At 42.5% G+C, this 14,498-nt stretch overlaps 1 protein-coding gene across 1 annotated transcript in view; it reads right to left on the bottom strand.

The window, feature by feature from the left end:
• The window catches only part of GIPC1 (GIPC PDZ domain containing family member 1), a 29,612-nt gene extending 16,204 nt beyond the window's left edge, over positions 1 to 13,408 (bottom strand). The window contains exons 1-5 of the mRNA XM_063449219.1: positions 13,306 to 13,408; positions 10,012 to 10,345; positions 3,341 to 3,526; positions 3,008 to 3,188; positions 1,846 to 1,955 (exon numbers count right to left, since the gene is read on the bottom strand). Coding sequence (XP_063305289.1) covers positions 1,846 to 1,955; positions 3,008 to 3,188; positions 3,341 to 3,526; positions 10,012 to 10,296 — 762 coding nt within the window. The 5' untranslated portion in view covers positions 10,297 to 10,345; positions 13,306 to 13,408. The remainder of the gene's footprint in view (positions 1 to 1,845; positions 1,956 to 3,007; positions 3,189 to 3,340; positions 3,527 to 10,011; positions 10,346 to 13,305) is intronic.
• Positions 13,409 to 14,498: the final 1,090 nt, after the last annotated feature.

The raw sequence follows: 14,498 nt of genomic DNA, 5'->3' as shown, positions 1-14,498 counted from the left end.
GAGGGAGGGGTGGGATAAGGACCACTATGGGAGGGAGGGGTGGGATAAGGACCACTATGGGAGGGAGGGGGGGATAAGGACCACTATGGGAGGGAGGGGGGGATAAGGACCACTATGGGAGGGAGGGGGGGATAAGGACCACTATGGGAGGGAGGGGGGGATAAGGACCACTATGGGAGGGAGGGGGGGATAAGGACCACTATGGGAGGGAGGGGGGGATAAGGACCACTATGGGAGGGAGGGGGGGATAAGGACCACTATGGGAGGGAGGGAGAAAAGGAACACTATGGGAGGGAGGGGGGAGATAAGGACCACTATGGGAGGGAGGGAGAAAAGGAACACTATGGGAGGGAGGGGGGATAAGGACCACTATGGGAGGGAGGGGGGGATAAGGACCACTATGGGAGGGAGGGGGGGATAAGGACCACTATGGGAGGGAGGGGGGGGGATGTAAGGACCACTAGGGGAGGGGAGGGGGAAGTAAGGACCACTAGGGGAGGGGGAAGTAAGGACCACTAGGGGAGGGGTGAGTCAGGACCACTAGGGGAGGGGTGAGTCAGGACCACTGGGGGAGGGGTGAGTCAGGACCACTGGGGGAGGGGTGAGTCAGGACCACTGGGGGAGGGGGGTGAAGGAACACGGGGGTGGGGAGGTAAGGACCACTGAGGGAGGAGGAGGGGAGGAGGGGAGGTCAGGACATATGGGGGGGGGGGGGGGGGGGGGCAAATATCCTTGCACCGGCCCTGCACACACTGCATTCATACACTGCATTCATACACACTGCACTCATACACACACACACACACGCTGCACTCATACGCACACACTGTAAATAAATATTCAATTAATATATTTTTTTTAGGATCTAATTTTATTTAGAAATTTACCAGTAGCTGCTGCATTTCCCACCCTAGTCTTATACTCGAGTCAATAAGTTTTCCCAGTTTTTTGGGGAAAAAGTAGGGGCCTCGGCTTATATTCGGGTCGGCTTATACTCGAGTATATACGGTAGTAGGTTTTAGAGAATGTAGCCTGACATACAAAGTACTGAAATATATCTACATTTCTGAGACTTCTAATCTTCAAATAAAAATACTGCAGAAGAGCTAAAATTTTTTTTTTTTTTTAAAGAGATCTAATTTGAGAAAAAAAACAACAACTTAGAAGTACTCAAAGGGTATTTGTCTCCTGGCCATGCCTTTAGAATGGTGTTTATGCAATCACAGGCACTCATAAAACGATATGATGTGTAATCCAGTTGGATGAGACGCAAGTGGGCAAGGCTAAGACGAAAATTCAAACTATCCAGATATTGTAAGTGTAAACCATGACGGATTACAGGGAAAAATGCTTAAAGGCACAGCATGTGTGATTCTTTATACAGGTCCGGAACTGTGGTGCAAATATCGAGGCGGATCAATCTGGATGGTCTATATTTTGGAATATTGATCTGCATATGAAAGATTTATTTAGATTGTATTTTCCAATGAAATGCATAGAGACGCCTCAGTTGAGATTTGGTTCATTCACCGATTTTGTCTATGTGCTTTTTTTTTTTTTTTTTTTTCCCTCTGTGTGCATTTCTTACAAATGTTTGCAACTCAGTGTTGTCGTAAAGAAGTAGCAATCACACATACATTTTGCCAACTCTAAAGGGTGTGGGAGGTGGGGGGAGGGATCTAATGCTGTGCCTGCAATTACTTTTTTTATTGAAATATTATTTCACTTTCCTTCTTGCCCATCCCCTAACATAACCAGTACATTTTATTATAAGAACATAACCAGAGACAAAGGTTACTTTCTTTTGCTCTTCTGTTCTCACAATAATACAGCAATTTCGCTCACCAGTTCTTCCACTGTGGGTGGCCCCTTGGCTCTGAGACGCAAGGTTCCTCTACCAGAGTGTGATACACCAGAATTGACAGCAGTGGATCCGGAACGTTGACCAATCATGTCTAAGAAGGGTTATTAAACACACACAAAATGAATCAGTTACTGCTGGTATTTACATTACATCACAGAGTAAGGCAGATTTTCTTAATCCCTTCATGACAAGGGGTTACACAAATCCTGGTACAGTCCTAAAACAAGCAATGTGCTTTTGGAGAATAGAGAACTGTAAAAAAGTAGACTAGATTGTAAAAAAAACAAAAACAAACAAAAAAAAATACCCACACACTAATTTAATTGCTTGAATTTCAGAGTACTGAGCACTACTTTTAGCCAACTCAACAAAAAAGGAAAAGGGACTCTGGAAGTACTTAAGGGTGTAAGAATGAATGTAGCTTCTGGAAGCATAAAGATCATACAAAATACATAAATAACCCAACTGGGCATCTTTACATTATGCCAGGAAAGTTCAAAAGAGGTATTTTATATTTTGAAAAATACTCTGGGGTTTAAAACCCCCTACATCCTGCTACAACCAGGTTTCTGACATGTGGGTTTTATTTGCAAAAACTGAGCATTTCCCAACGCAGGACTCAGCTCTTTGCCCCATATCAACACACTGTTTTGGAGCCTTGCATTTGATGGAAGCAAGGTTTGAATTATTGTAGGTAGAGATTACACACACCAACAAACCCTTGAACATGGTGTTCAAAGCCCCAGAAGGACACACTTTCAGCAGTAAGCAAGTATAAGAAAGGACCAATACATTTCTAATATATGACACTTTGAGCACCTGGTACTGCAATCACTGTGAATTCTGCTACTCTGGAATAAAATAATTTAATTGAGGAGTTCTGCAGACATCATAATAAAAATCAATAGGTCAGTTGGATTATGAATGTCCCCAAAACACCTCAAAAGGCATTTCCCTGCAATATATGTTTTGCCATTATGTACCTTTTATTGTATGTGATTTTTAGGGTTGATTTGGGGATTATTGATAGTTTTAATGTTCCTGTGATTTGAGAAGTGTAGAATACACACACCTGAGTCAGAGAGTACTCCTTTAATATATTGGCCTGTCTGCAGTAGAAATACACACAGCTGACATACATACCAAATGCCTTTCTTGGTTCACACAGTTTCAGAGTGAAGGTTTTCCCTCGAGGAAGTTCTTTCAGAGTCCTGGCCACCTCAAAATGACGACAACCGATCAGATTTTTTCCATTGATGGATTCGATAAGGTCTCCAACATTAATTAGCTGCATGCGATCGATAGTACTGCCCTCCTTGATACGCTGCAGAAGATGGACCATTAAGAATATTAAATAAAATGGGGATGTACTCATTAGAAAACAAACTGAACTAGAGTTCAAGTAGTAGAATAGGCTCCTTAAAAAAAAAAAAAAAAAAAAGGCTACAAAAATAACAGTAAATCAATAAAAGGTACCTTAATGAAGGCATAGCCAGCTCCATTATCAGTGATTGTGAGTCCAAGGGAGTCCTCAAATTTATAGACTTCTAGCTCCTTCTTCTGTCCTCGTACATGAGCAAAGATGAAATCCTCCAAACCAATCTGGCCTCCGAGAAGCTTATCCATGTCCAGTTTGTGAGTATTCAGAGTACAGAACATAACCTGAAGTAAGACAAGTGAGAAAGAGGTGAGGTAGCTTTAACAAACCAAACCGTTTTAAAACAATGCCTTAAACGGTTAGGCCATCTTGTCAGGTACTATAGAAATACCGCAGAGAATTGGAAGGGGAGATTCACTGTGATCAGGGAGTTTTAAGTTGCCTCAAATTACAGATTCTCACAAATCTGCTTTGATGTAATTCATACAAAGGGTTACTCCAAGCATCGTAATCACTATAGTCCTCTGTACACCTCTACTAAGAGGTGTTAAAAGGGACAATATAAATTACCAGAACAACTACAGCGCATTGTAGTTGTTCTGGTGAGTATAGACAGTCCCTGCAGATTTTTTGTTGCAAATACGGTCTTTTCAGAGAAAAAGGAAGACTGTACATTAAAGCATAGGGACATCTGCAGTGGACAGCACTGCCATTCAGTGTCTACTCTCTGCAAGGAAACGATGAACGTTTCTCATAGAGATGCATTGATTCAATGCATCTCTATAAGGAGAAGCTGATTGGCTGACCCTGCCCCCACACCACCTACTTGGTGTTCTCAGCCAATCCAATGCTTTCATTGTATGTATGTATGTATGTATGTATGTATGTATGTATGTATGTATGTATGTATGTATGTATGTATGTAATATCTGTATGTGCAGCATTTTAAAGAGAACTTTCCCCTAGTGTATGGGGAAGGGGGCTAAATTCACTGCTAAAAAAAAAAAAAAAAAAGAAGAAGAAGTGGTTATACTGATGCTGAAGCAGCTAAACCAATTAAGGTAGGTAAAGTGATGGAGAGACCCTGCTCCGTAACACGGGATAAATACCTTGTGTAATTAAACTTACTAGATTTTGTTGATCAAAATAAGACAGACTATTTATTTTATTGATACAAAAGCACAAAAAGTATAGCGAGTCATCTAGTTGTCACCAACACAAAAATCGGTGAGGTTTATAAGTCCTGAAAAAGTCCTGAGAACGAAACCGGTCGGATACATAGGGATCCTCTATAACTCTCTCTCCACTCTATTTGGGACATACTTATCCATAACTCACTCCTTTATTACCCCTTGGAATCCAAAACCTTGGTGCATTCAGGAGCTGACTGAACATCTAGGAGTCCCTTTGTGGAAGGTCTTTTGACCTATTGATGTGCCTTTCTGGCCACCATTAGTGGTGGACCACTTGTGAGTGCATTAATCACCTTATCATTGTATCTAACAGTTTTAGACTGTTTTGTTTTATGTTTTTAAGTGATTAAAAGCTGGAATATCATTTCCTAACTGGATTACTACCAGTATATTTTGGGAGACAGATAACCAGTGTATGTATATTATCTCATTGGTGATCCTCACACATGTAATTGTAGTACACCACACCATTTCTTTTGTGTTTATTATATTGGTTAAGAGATAAATTAGTACTGTTTAATTTCAGATAGTAATAGCATATAGATGAAACAATTGCAGTCAAGCTTAGTTGTTGAATAATAAGCTTGCTACAGAGGGGACCACAAAGATTTAATTGTGAATTAAAATAAATAAAAAAATTCTTATATTTACAATAAGACTTCCTTTATGCCACCGGAGAGAGGAAATGAAGCCATAGCAAGCAAATGTAGGATTATCTAATGTATGCAGTCACAAGGTGCAACGGATATCATCAGTGATTTTCTTATTGGAGGCTCAATGATCTAAGTTCCTATCTGTGGTATGAATGATAACTGCAAGAACCTGGACTTCTTGTGTTACTGATCAGCACTGCATTCACACATACATTGACACTAAGTGCCCCAAAAATAAAATACCACCCCCCCCCCCCCCCCCCACACCCAAATCGAGATGACAAATCGAGATGATACAGAGAAGGGAGGCACAAGACAGTGATTACGAGGCAATGGTTATTTGGGACAGGAGGCTAGAGACAAAAGGATTACAGAGGGGTCAGGACTGAGTGGAATGACGCATGGGATTAAACCACTGATATTTGGCATACTTTAAAGATGTGGCACAATGTGGAGTGTATAAAAGATCAGGAGGGTTAGAATACTGGGTGAGGGAAAGTAAATGTGGTAGAGAGACACTGGGGATGGCCTGACACACCAGGGAGGAGAGAAACATGTGCAGAGGAAGCTTGGAAATACTGGGGAGGGATTTAAATCTTTGATGAGATTAGGGCAGTAGTGGTCAGGGAAAAATAGAGAGGCTGTGGGCCTCATATAAAGGCTGAGAAAGAAAGGGGCCAAGTGTACAATATGTCCTAGGAGGGTCTGAGACACAGTTACAGGGAGGGAGGCAGTAGGATGCAGAATGAGAGTTCGAGTAGAAACAACGAATAATATACGTGTTTGAAAATATTTGTTAACTCTAGTCATAGTTCTCATGAAATGTTTTGTCCTTGGCGAAAAAAAATTATTGGGAAACTTTTCAAGCACTGTTTTGTTTTCATGCATTGTGTTTGGCGACTGATCCTCTTTATGCAAGTTGCATTAAAAGGAAATACTTATACATTTGCTTAAGTGATTATTATTGCAGGGAGATAGGCCTTTTTATGGATTTTCAATTGCATAGAAAGGTTGATTTCCATACTATGTAAGGAGGTTTTCCCATCTGGTCTGCCAGTTTCTGATATAAATGCACAGGCACTATGATTGCTACTCAGTACAGCTTAGTGGCCTTGATTAAACATTTCCTGTATTAGACTGTACATGTTCAGCTGTCATCTGTTATTTATCAATGAAACATGATTCTGCAGAAACCGTTAGAATACTAGACCTGATGAAATATATATGAATTAAAAAAAAAAAACCACACACTTGGCAACACGAACAAACGGATTGCAGCAGCAGATTGTAAATTCTATGGAAATCATGATTTTCTCTAAAGAGGGTAATTTCCCTTCCTGTGATCTGGGAATAAATTATGAATTTCTAGGTCACTTTTGCTCTCCCAAGACAGAGTGCAATTCCATGTAGGGAGGGCGAGCGTGCCTTAGTGAGAACTTTATTAACAAAAAACAAAATGTTACTTATGGGGAAAACCAGTGATGTGAAACCCGAATCCTAGTTTTTATCAATTGTATTTTCAATAAATATCCACTACAGAGCAAAACCTTTTTTTTTTCTTTTTAATGTGCCTTTTGAGATATATATATATATACACACACATACACACACACACACACACACACCTCAAAAGAATAAAGGGAACACTTAAACAACACAATGTAACTCCAAGTCAATCACACTTCTGTGAAATTAAACTGTCCACTTAGAAAGCAACACTGAGTGACAATAAATTTCACATGCTGTTGTGCAAATGGGAGACAACAGGTGGAAATGATATGCAATTAGCAAGACACCCCCAATAAAGGAGTGGTTCTGCAGGTGGTGACCACAGACCACTTCTCAGTTCCTATGCTTCCTAGCTGATGTTTTGGTCACTTTTGAATGCTGGCGGTGCTTTCACTCTAGTGGTAGCATGAGACGGAGTCTACAACCCACACAAGTGGCTCAGGTAGAGCAGCTCATCCAGGATGGCACATCAATGCGAGCTGTGGCAAGAAGGTTTGCAGTGTCTGTCAGCGTAGTGTCCAGCGCATGGAGGCGCTACCAGGAGACAGGCCAGTACATCAAGAGACGTGGAGGAAGCCGTAGGAGGGCAACAACCCAGCAGCAGGACCCGCTACCTCCGCCTTTGTGCAAGGAGGAACAGGAGGAGCACTGCCAGAGCCCTGCAAAATGACCTCCAGCAGGCCACAAATGTGCATGTGTCTGCTCAAACGGTCAGACACAGACTCCATGAGAGAGTGGTAGGAGGGCCCGACGTTCACAGGTGGGGGTTGTGCTTACAGTCCAACACCCTGCAGGACGTTTGGCATTTGCCAGAGAACACCAAGTTTGGCAAATTCGCCACTGGCGCCCTGTGCTCTTCACAGATGAAAGCAGGTTCACACTGAGCACATGTGACAGACGTGAGAGTCTGAAGACGCCGTGTAGAACGTTCTGTTGCCTGCAACATTCTCCAGCATGACTGGTTTGGCAGTGGGTCAGTAATGGTGTGGGGTGGCATTTCTTTGGAGGGCCGCACAGCCCTCCATGTGCTCGCCAGAGGTAGCCGGACTGCCATTAGGTACCGAGATGAGATCCTCAGACCCCTTGTGAGACCATATGCTGGTGTGGTTGGCCCTGGATTCCTCCTAATGCAAGACAATGCTAGACCTCATGTGGCTGGAGTGTGTCAGCAGTTCCTGCAAGACTAAGGCATTGATGCTATGGATTGGCCCGATGCTATGGACCTGAATCCAGTTGAGCACATCTGGGACATTATGTCTCGCTCCATCCACCAATGTCACATTGCACCACAGACTGTCCAGGAGTTGGCAGATGCTTTAGTCCAGGTCTTGGAGGAGATCCCTCAGGAGACCATACGCCACCTCATCAGGAGCATGCACAGGCGTTGTAAGGAGGTCATACAGGCACGTGGAGGCCACACACTACTAAGCCTCATTTTTACTTGTTTTAAGGCCATTACATCAAAGTTGGATCAGCCTGTAGTGTGTTTTTCCACTTTAATTTTGAGTATGACTCCAAATCCAGACCTCCATGGGTTGAAAAATTTGATTTCCATTTTTTTATTTTTGTGTGATTTTGTTGTCAGCACATTCAACTATGTAAAGAACAAAGTATTTCAGAATTTTTAATTCATTCAGATCTAGGATGTATAACAGTTTCTATGAAAACTGCGGGTGCAGAGACACTTCCTGCACACTATTCAGCTGATTTCCTTAGCATGCAGTCAGTCAGGATAAAGTCACATCCTCATTGTTGATGCTCACCTCGCAACTCATGTAGCAGTGATAGTGAACTTTGTCAATAGAGGTGGAGAATTACAGTTTCCCTACAGGCTGGATAAGCATACTAGGGTATATAGTTCTACATTGCTAAAGTTGATCATCTATAGTACTCCTTAAACTTGGCACTGCTAGGTCTAAATCAACAGTAAAAAGTCAAGGGTTAGTGCTGAACCTTTTCACTACGAAATGCTGCACATAGAGAATATGTATTTTGCTTAGTGATGTCCCGAACAGTTCGCCGGGAACCGTTCGCCGGCGAACATAGCTTGTTTGCAGTCGCGAACACCTGCGCTGTTCGGTCCGCCCCCTATTCGTCATCATTGAGTAAACTTTGACCCTGTACCTCACAGTCAGCAGACACATTCAAGCCAATCAGCAACAGATCCTCCCTCCCAGACCCTTCCACCTCCATGACGAATAGGGGGCGGACCGAACATTGCGCATGTTCGCGACCGCAAACACGCTATGTTCACGACCGCGAACATGCTATGTTCGCCGGCGAACACGCTATGTTCGCCGGCGAACGGTTCCTGGCGAACTGTTCGGGACATCACTAATTTTGCTGCTGGCTATTGTTAATTCTGTGCATACTGGGCATCTGTCGTCAGCATATATAGCATAACATGCTTTATTAAAACACTGTTTCGGTTTGTTGAACAAACAAGGAAACTGCTAAATTTGGGTCAACATCGATGAAAATTAATATATGACTATAATCTGGAAGAATAGCAAAAGGTATGTTTCTACTTAATGCTGTTTGATTTAACAAAGTAAATGCATTAATGCTGGCAAAAACGTGTGGATGCTGTAGTTTTTCCAACAGCTGAGGATCTACCTTTGGGCTACCCTGCTAAAGAACATCTAAAACATGCACTTTCATTTCCATTGTTAAATGTATCGTCTGTAAGGTGTGTCAACAAGCATAAGCCTTTAAATAACTTTGATCATGCAGTACTACGCCTAGTGGAAAATTAAATATACATTGTTATTGCTCCTCTATATGGTCACTGTACTTGTATTACTGCTCCATCAATGCCACACATGCTTTAGACTGTACATTTGCTGGGATAGTCCCAAATTAAGGGTCAGCATACTACTAGTCATGTGATCCAAGATGCAAAAATATGCTTTTACACAGTTTACATACATTTAAAAAAAACAAGTGGTTTTTCATTGAAACGATCAAGGACCACTTGCTCTCCAGCTTCCTGTAATATTATGGAGTCATCCAGAGAAAATTGTGACGGAGAAAATATGGACCAATATGAGCAGTCTCACATAACTGGAGTGTGCACTTATGACACATTTAACATTATGGATGGATTCAGCTCTGGATCCCAAAGGAACACTATCAAATGCCTACAGCACAGAAAACCTTTAGACAAACTCAAGAGTTGTCTCATGAAAAAGGATGGCGTAAGGTACTTTACAAGATTTCTCTATAATACATTAAAGACATTGTTAATGTATATAATAGAAACAATAATATTCTATTCACTTGAATAGACTAGTGAAAGCTAGACTCTGCTTGAACAATACACAACTGATTAAAATAATAATGTATATAAAATGAAATAAAGACATTTATTACAGTTTTGAAAATCATGTAGCCATTTTTCCTTGCACTACTTACCTCCCCTGGAGACAAATTGAATGCCTCCGCTATCTTTGCATACAGCTCCTTCACATTGCTGAATCCCTCAATTCTGCCTGTCGGACTGCCATGTGCAAGCTGAGCGTGGAAAACCAACCGAGGGCGCAGGGCAAGGGCAGGAGGCGGCAAGCCGGGAGCAACCGGTGAGAGAGTCCCACCAGACACACCACCTGTTTGCGACACTGCCAATGAGCTGCGTTCCCCAACATCTTCCTCCTCCATAAGAGGAGTAGCCTTCTTTTTACGGCCAAGTCCCAGCGGCATTGGGGCACCCCAATCTGACAGTTTCTGAGATACACGACAAAACCACAAGCTAAGGGGAGAAAATAGGAATAAATATAAAGAATTACACTACATTACAAAATATCTTCTGCGACTGATTGTTCACTGTGCTCAGCACGGAAATAAATGTAACATTTTGCACCAGATAAAATAAAGGGAACATTCTGATCTAAACCAGGCATTTGTTTTGCAAATTATAAACCTTGTACATAGGCATAGATACTGCATATGAATTGGTGGGTAATGTTATTTTAATAATATATTCACTGTGAGTTTGGACAATGCTATTATTCATTAAAAATGTTAGGACCAGCTTGTCTTATCTCAGAAAGCTTCCCCTTTTAGATAAAGTATTTATTTGTGCGGTTTTGTATTTTTTATTTTATTTTTTTAATAGGAGCATGAATTTGTGAACTGGTACTGCATTACACTGTAATTCATTAGAGACGTTTACGATTCCCATAGCATGGCATTACAATGGGCCACTTTTATATCTACATTGTGCCAGCCAAATGGCAAGACTAAAATGTTGCTAACTAACATATTTAGTTTCAATCTCATACTGCCAATGCTAGCAAAAGATGTATAAAAATGACTTATAAAACAAATGCTAATCTTTACGTTTCTAAGACAACTACGTTGCACAGTGTACACACGAGCTGATATGACATATTGCATGGAATCAGATTATTAAGGGAAAATAAAGAAAAACAAATGTAAACATTAACTGTATCAGACTACAATGTAATATTATACAAACAAAAAAGGTGTAGTTTGTGGCGCTAAGAGACAGCTGCTGGAACACACTAGTGGGATTTAATCACCACAATCCCACAGTAAGCATAACACAGAAATACAAGAAAGTGTGCAGCGCTCGTGGTGAATACACACAGTAATATATTAATGGTATATCCCAAGGTGTGTGTGTAAGATGAAGGTAAATACCTTATTATATACCTTATTATATATACACCCGACCGAGCCCCTAATGAGGTTCAAGCTCCAGCCTTGTGGACTTCAAAGAAAACTCCTCCCTAAGCGCTTTTACCTGAGCCAGTTTATTCATTGACAGGCTCCAACCCATGTGAGTGGGACCATTAAGACTGCTGTATTTGATTTATTTTACACTGCAGTATTATACTATGATCCTTTTCTATTATGTATAGGAGCTATATTTATAGAGACCTATTATAATAAGGTATTTACCTTCATCTTACACACACACACCTTGGGATATACCATTAATATATTACTGTGTGTATTCACCACGAGCGCTGCACACTTTCTTGTATTTCAATGTAATATTATATTTTACATATCGTTCCCTGGCCCCATTCCACTTTTAAGAGTTGTGATGGAAGCTCCAATGCCACAGACTTTAGGTTAGACTTTAAGGCCAGGCTTCTGCCCACAGACTATTAACTGGGTCCATGGAGCACTATTTGGAGGGGTGGTATACAAGGATAACTTAGACATGAGAGCGCACTCCTCCCCAGAGATACGGGAACCTTTTTGGAGACCGGAACTTAGCCCCCAAATGCCCAGGGCAAATGTCTTGTTAGCCTTGCGGCTAACTGACATGCTGGGCTTGGCAGGCGGGCGGCTGGTGAGGGAGCACTTCCTCTGAGCTGTCTGCTCAGCTCCCTCGCACGCGCGCCGCAGAGTGAGGCTGGGAGCCAGAATATGACGTCTTATTCCAGCTCCCAGCCTCACTCTGTGACGCACGAGGGAGCTGAGCAGACAGCTCAGGGGAAGTGCTCCCTCGCCAGCCGCCCGCCCGCCAATGCCGCCCACCTAGCAGCCACTGTACCCCCAGGGAGGAAGAGAAACAACCCCCCCCAGCATTTCCAAAGGTAAGGAGGCTGGGGGGGGGGGGGGGTACATTTAAAAAACAAATATGTGTTAAATATGTGAGTGAGTGTGTGTATGTCTGTTAGTGTGTGTGTGTGTATATGTATGTGTATGTCTGTTAGAGTGTGTGTGTGTATGTCTGTTAGCGTGTGTGTCTGTTAGCGTGTGTGAGTGTGTGTCTGTTAGCGTGTGTGAGTGTGTGTGAGTGTGTGTCTGTTAGCGAGTGTGTGTGTCTGTTAGCGAGTGTGTGTGTCTGTTAGCGAGTGTGAGTGTCTGTTAGCGAGTGTGAGTGTCTGTTAGCGAGTGTGAGTGTCTGTTAGCGAGTGTGTGTGTCTGTTAGCGTGTGTGAGTGTGTGTCTGTTAGCGTGTGTGAGTGTGTGTGAGTGTGTGTCTGTTAGCGAGTGTGTGTGTCTGTTAGCGAGTGTGTGCGTCTTTTAGCGAGTGTATGCGTCTGTTAGCGAGTGTATGCGTCTGTTAGCGAGTGTATGCGTCTGTTAGCGAGTGTATGCGTCTGTTAGCGAGTGTATGCGTCTGTTAGCGAGTGTATGCATATCTGTCAGTGAATGTGTGTATTTAGAAGGCGGGGGAAGGGTTGGGTGGCGCGCGCGGGAGGGGGGCGCCTGAGTTTTGTACTGCCTAGGGCTGCACAAAACCAGGATACACCACTGTGTGTATGTCTGTTAGTGTGTGTTTGTATGTCTGTTAGCGTGTGTGCGTATGTATGTCTGTGTGTTAGTGTGTGTTTGTATTTAGAAGGCGGGGGAAGGGTTGGGTGGGGGTGGCGCGGGCGGGAGGGGGGCGCCTGAGTTTTGTCCTGCCTAGGGCAGCACAAAACCAGGATACACCACTGGTAACAATATTTATTAGTTGGTCTAACCAACACTGTAATAGTACAATATAACTGGAGCCATCACATGCAAAATAAAAAAAAAAAATTAAAAAATAAAAAATAAATAAAAATAATAGTAAAAATGTAGGCTTGTAAAAGGAATGGAATTTAATAGCAAATTAAAATACACAATATATATATATATATATATATATATATAAGTGCTTTGTGTGCCCCTATTCCTAGTGTTAGGGCTGCTGTCAGTATAACATGTTTATATACACTCTATATTCTCTAATAGGTGCCCATACCTCTATCAGGATGCGCAGCTCTGCTGTCAGACCCGTCACACCGGTGTGTCTCCTGAAGCTTCCGGTTTCAGGCTCTCTCTCCCCGGTACCGCTTCCGGTTTCGTTGTCTCTCCCTGTATTAGTCAGGGGAGGTGGAGCTGCGGGTGAGACAGGGTTAAAAACTGACCAATAGCAAACAGGCGCTGGACTAGGAATGGGGCGTAGCCAGGAATGGATGCTTGTTGTGGATTGGGGCGGGTTTATCAATAAAGTTGGTTTGGAATGTAGAGGGAAAAAAAGTGAAGTTTTTTTTTGTTGTTGTTTTGTTTGTCGCCATGGTGATGGTACAGAGGGGAAAGGGGCGGGTCCTGGAATCCATCTTAGTGCTCCAGTAGTGGTGGCTTATAGGTGATTTGTGGACTATAATTCACATCATGCCTAGCCAGCCAAATGACTTTACATGATGGGCAGTTCATCCCAGTTACAGAGTATTAAGCTAGCTTTCAGTGTTCTATTTTTTATAATTCTGGGGCGGGGTGGGGGGAATAAAAATGTAGGCTTGAAAAAGGAATGGAATTTAATAGCAAATTAAAGCACACAACAAGTGCATCTAGTATGATATTAGGAAAGGGTGTACTGCACAGCTGTGTCTGTGGTGGAGGCTCCAACAGGACAGTTGCAGAGGAGCTACAATTGTTCATATTTTTCACATTGCTCCCTTGGGCTCATTGTGGGGTTATGCTCAAATCCTAGACAACTGAGAGCATGTGTCTCTATTGCCTAGATCCAACAGGAAAGTCCAAATGGGAGACCCTGTTCTGCCATCCTAGGGTTTCCTCTGGTGTCCTGCTTTCAAGGACACAGGAAATATATCCAAACAGCCCAGGTACAATAAATACTTTAGTGATTGGCAAAGCTAAAGAACATTTATGCCCATAGGTTAGTGCTGACAATCCCAATTTTAAGGCCCTTCCTTGGATTTCTTCTCTAGCCCCCAGCTAATAATTAAGACAACAGAAAACTCCGTAAGTGCAGTGTAAATGTGTCATTAAAAGCTCTTTCTATCCATACAGAGCACTTCAGCAACACGTGTAACATAGGCAACCTGAAGGAGGTCTCGCCAGCATGGTGGCCAGTTTGCCTGGAATGCTAGTTTGACAGGCTGACAAATGCCCTTTCTAAGCGGTCTAGCTCTCTCAGCTCATTGCCAGTGA

The sequence above is a fragment of the Pelobates fuscus genome, chromosome 3 (assembly GCF_036172605.1).
Source record: "Pelobates fuscus isolate aPelFus1 chromosome 3, aPelFus1.pri, whole genome shotgun sequence".
NCBI classification, from domain to species: Eukaryota; Metazoa; Chordata; class Amphibia; order Anura; family Pelobatidae; genus Pelobates; species Pelobates fuscus.
Note: the sequence above shows the minus strand (reverse complement) of the source record. Positions and strands in the feature narration are given on the sequence as shown.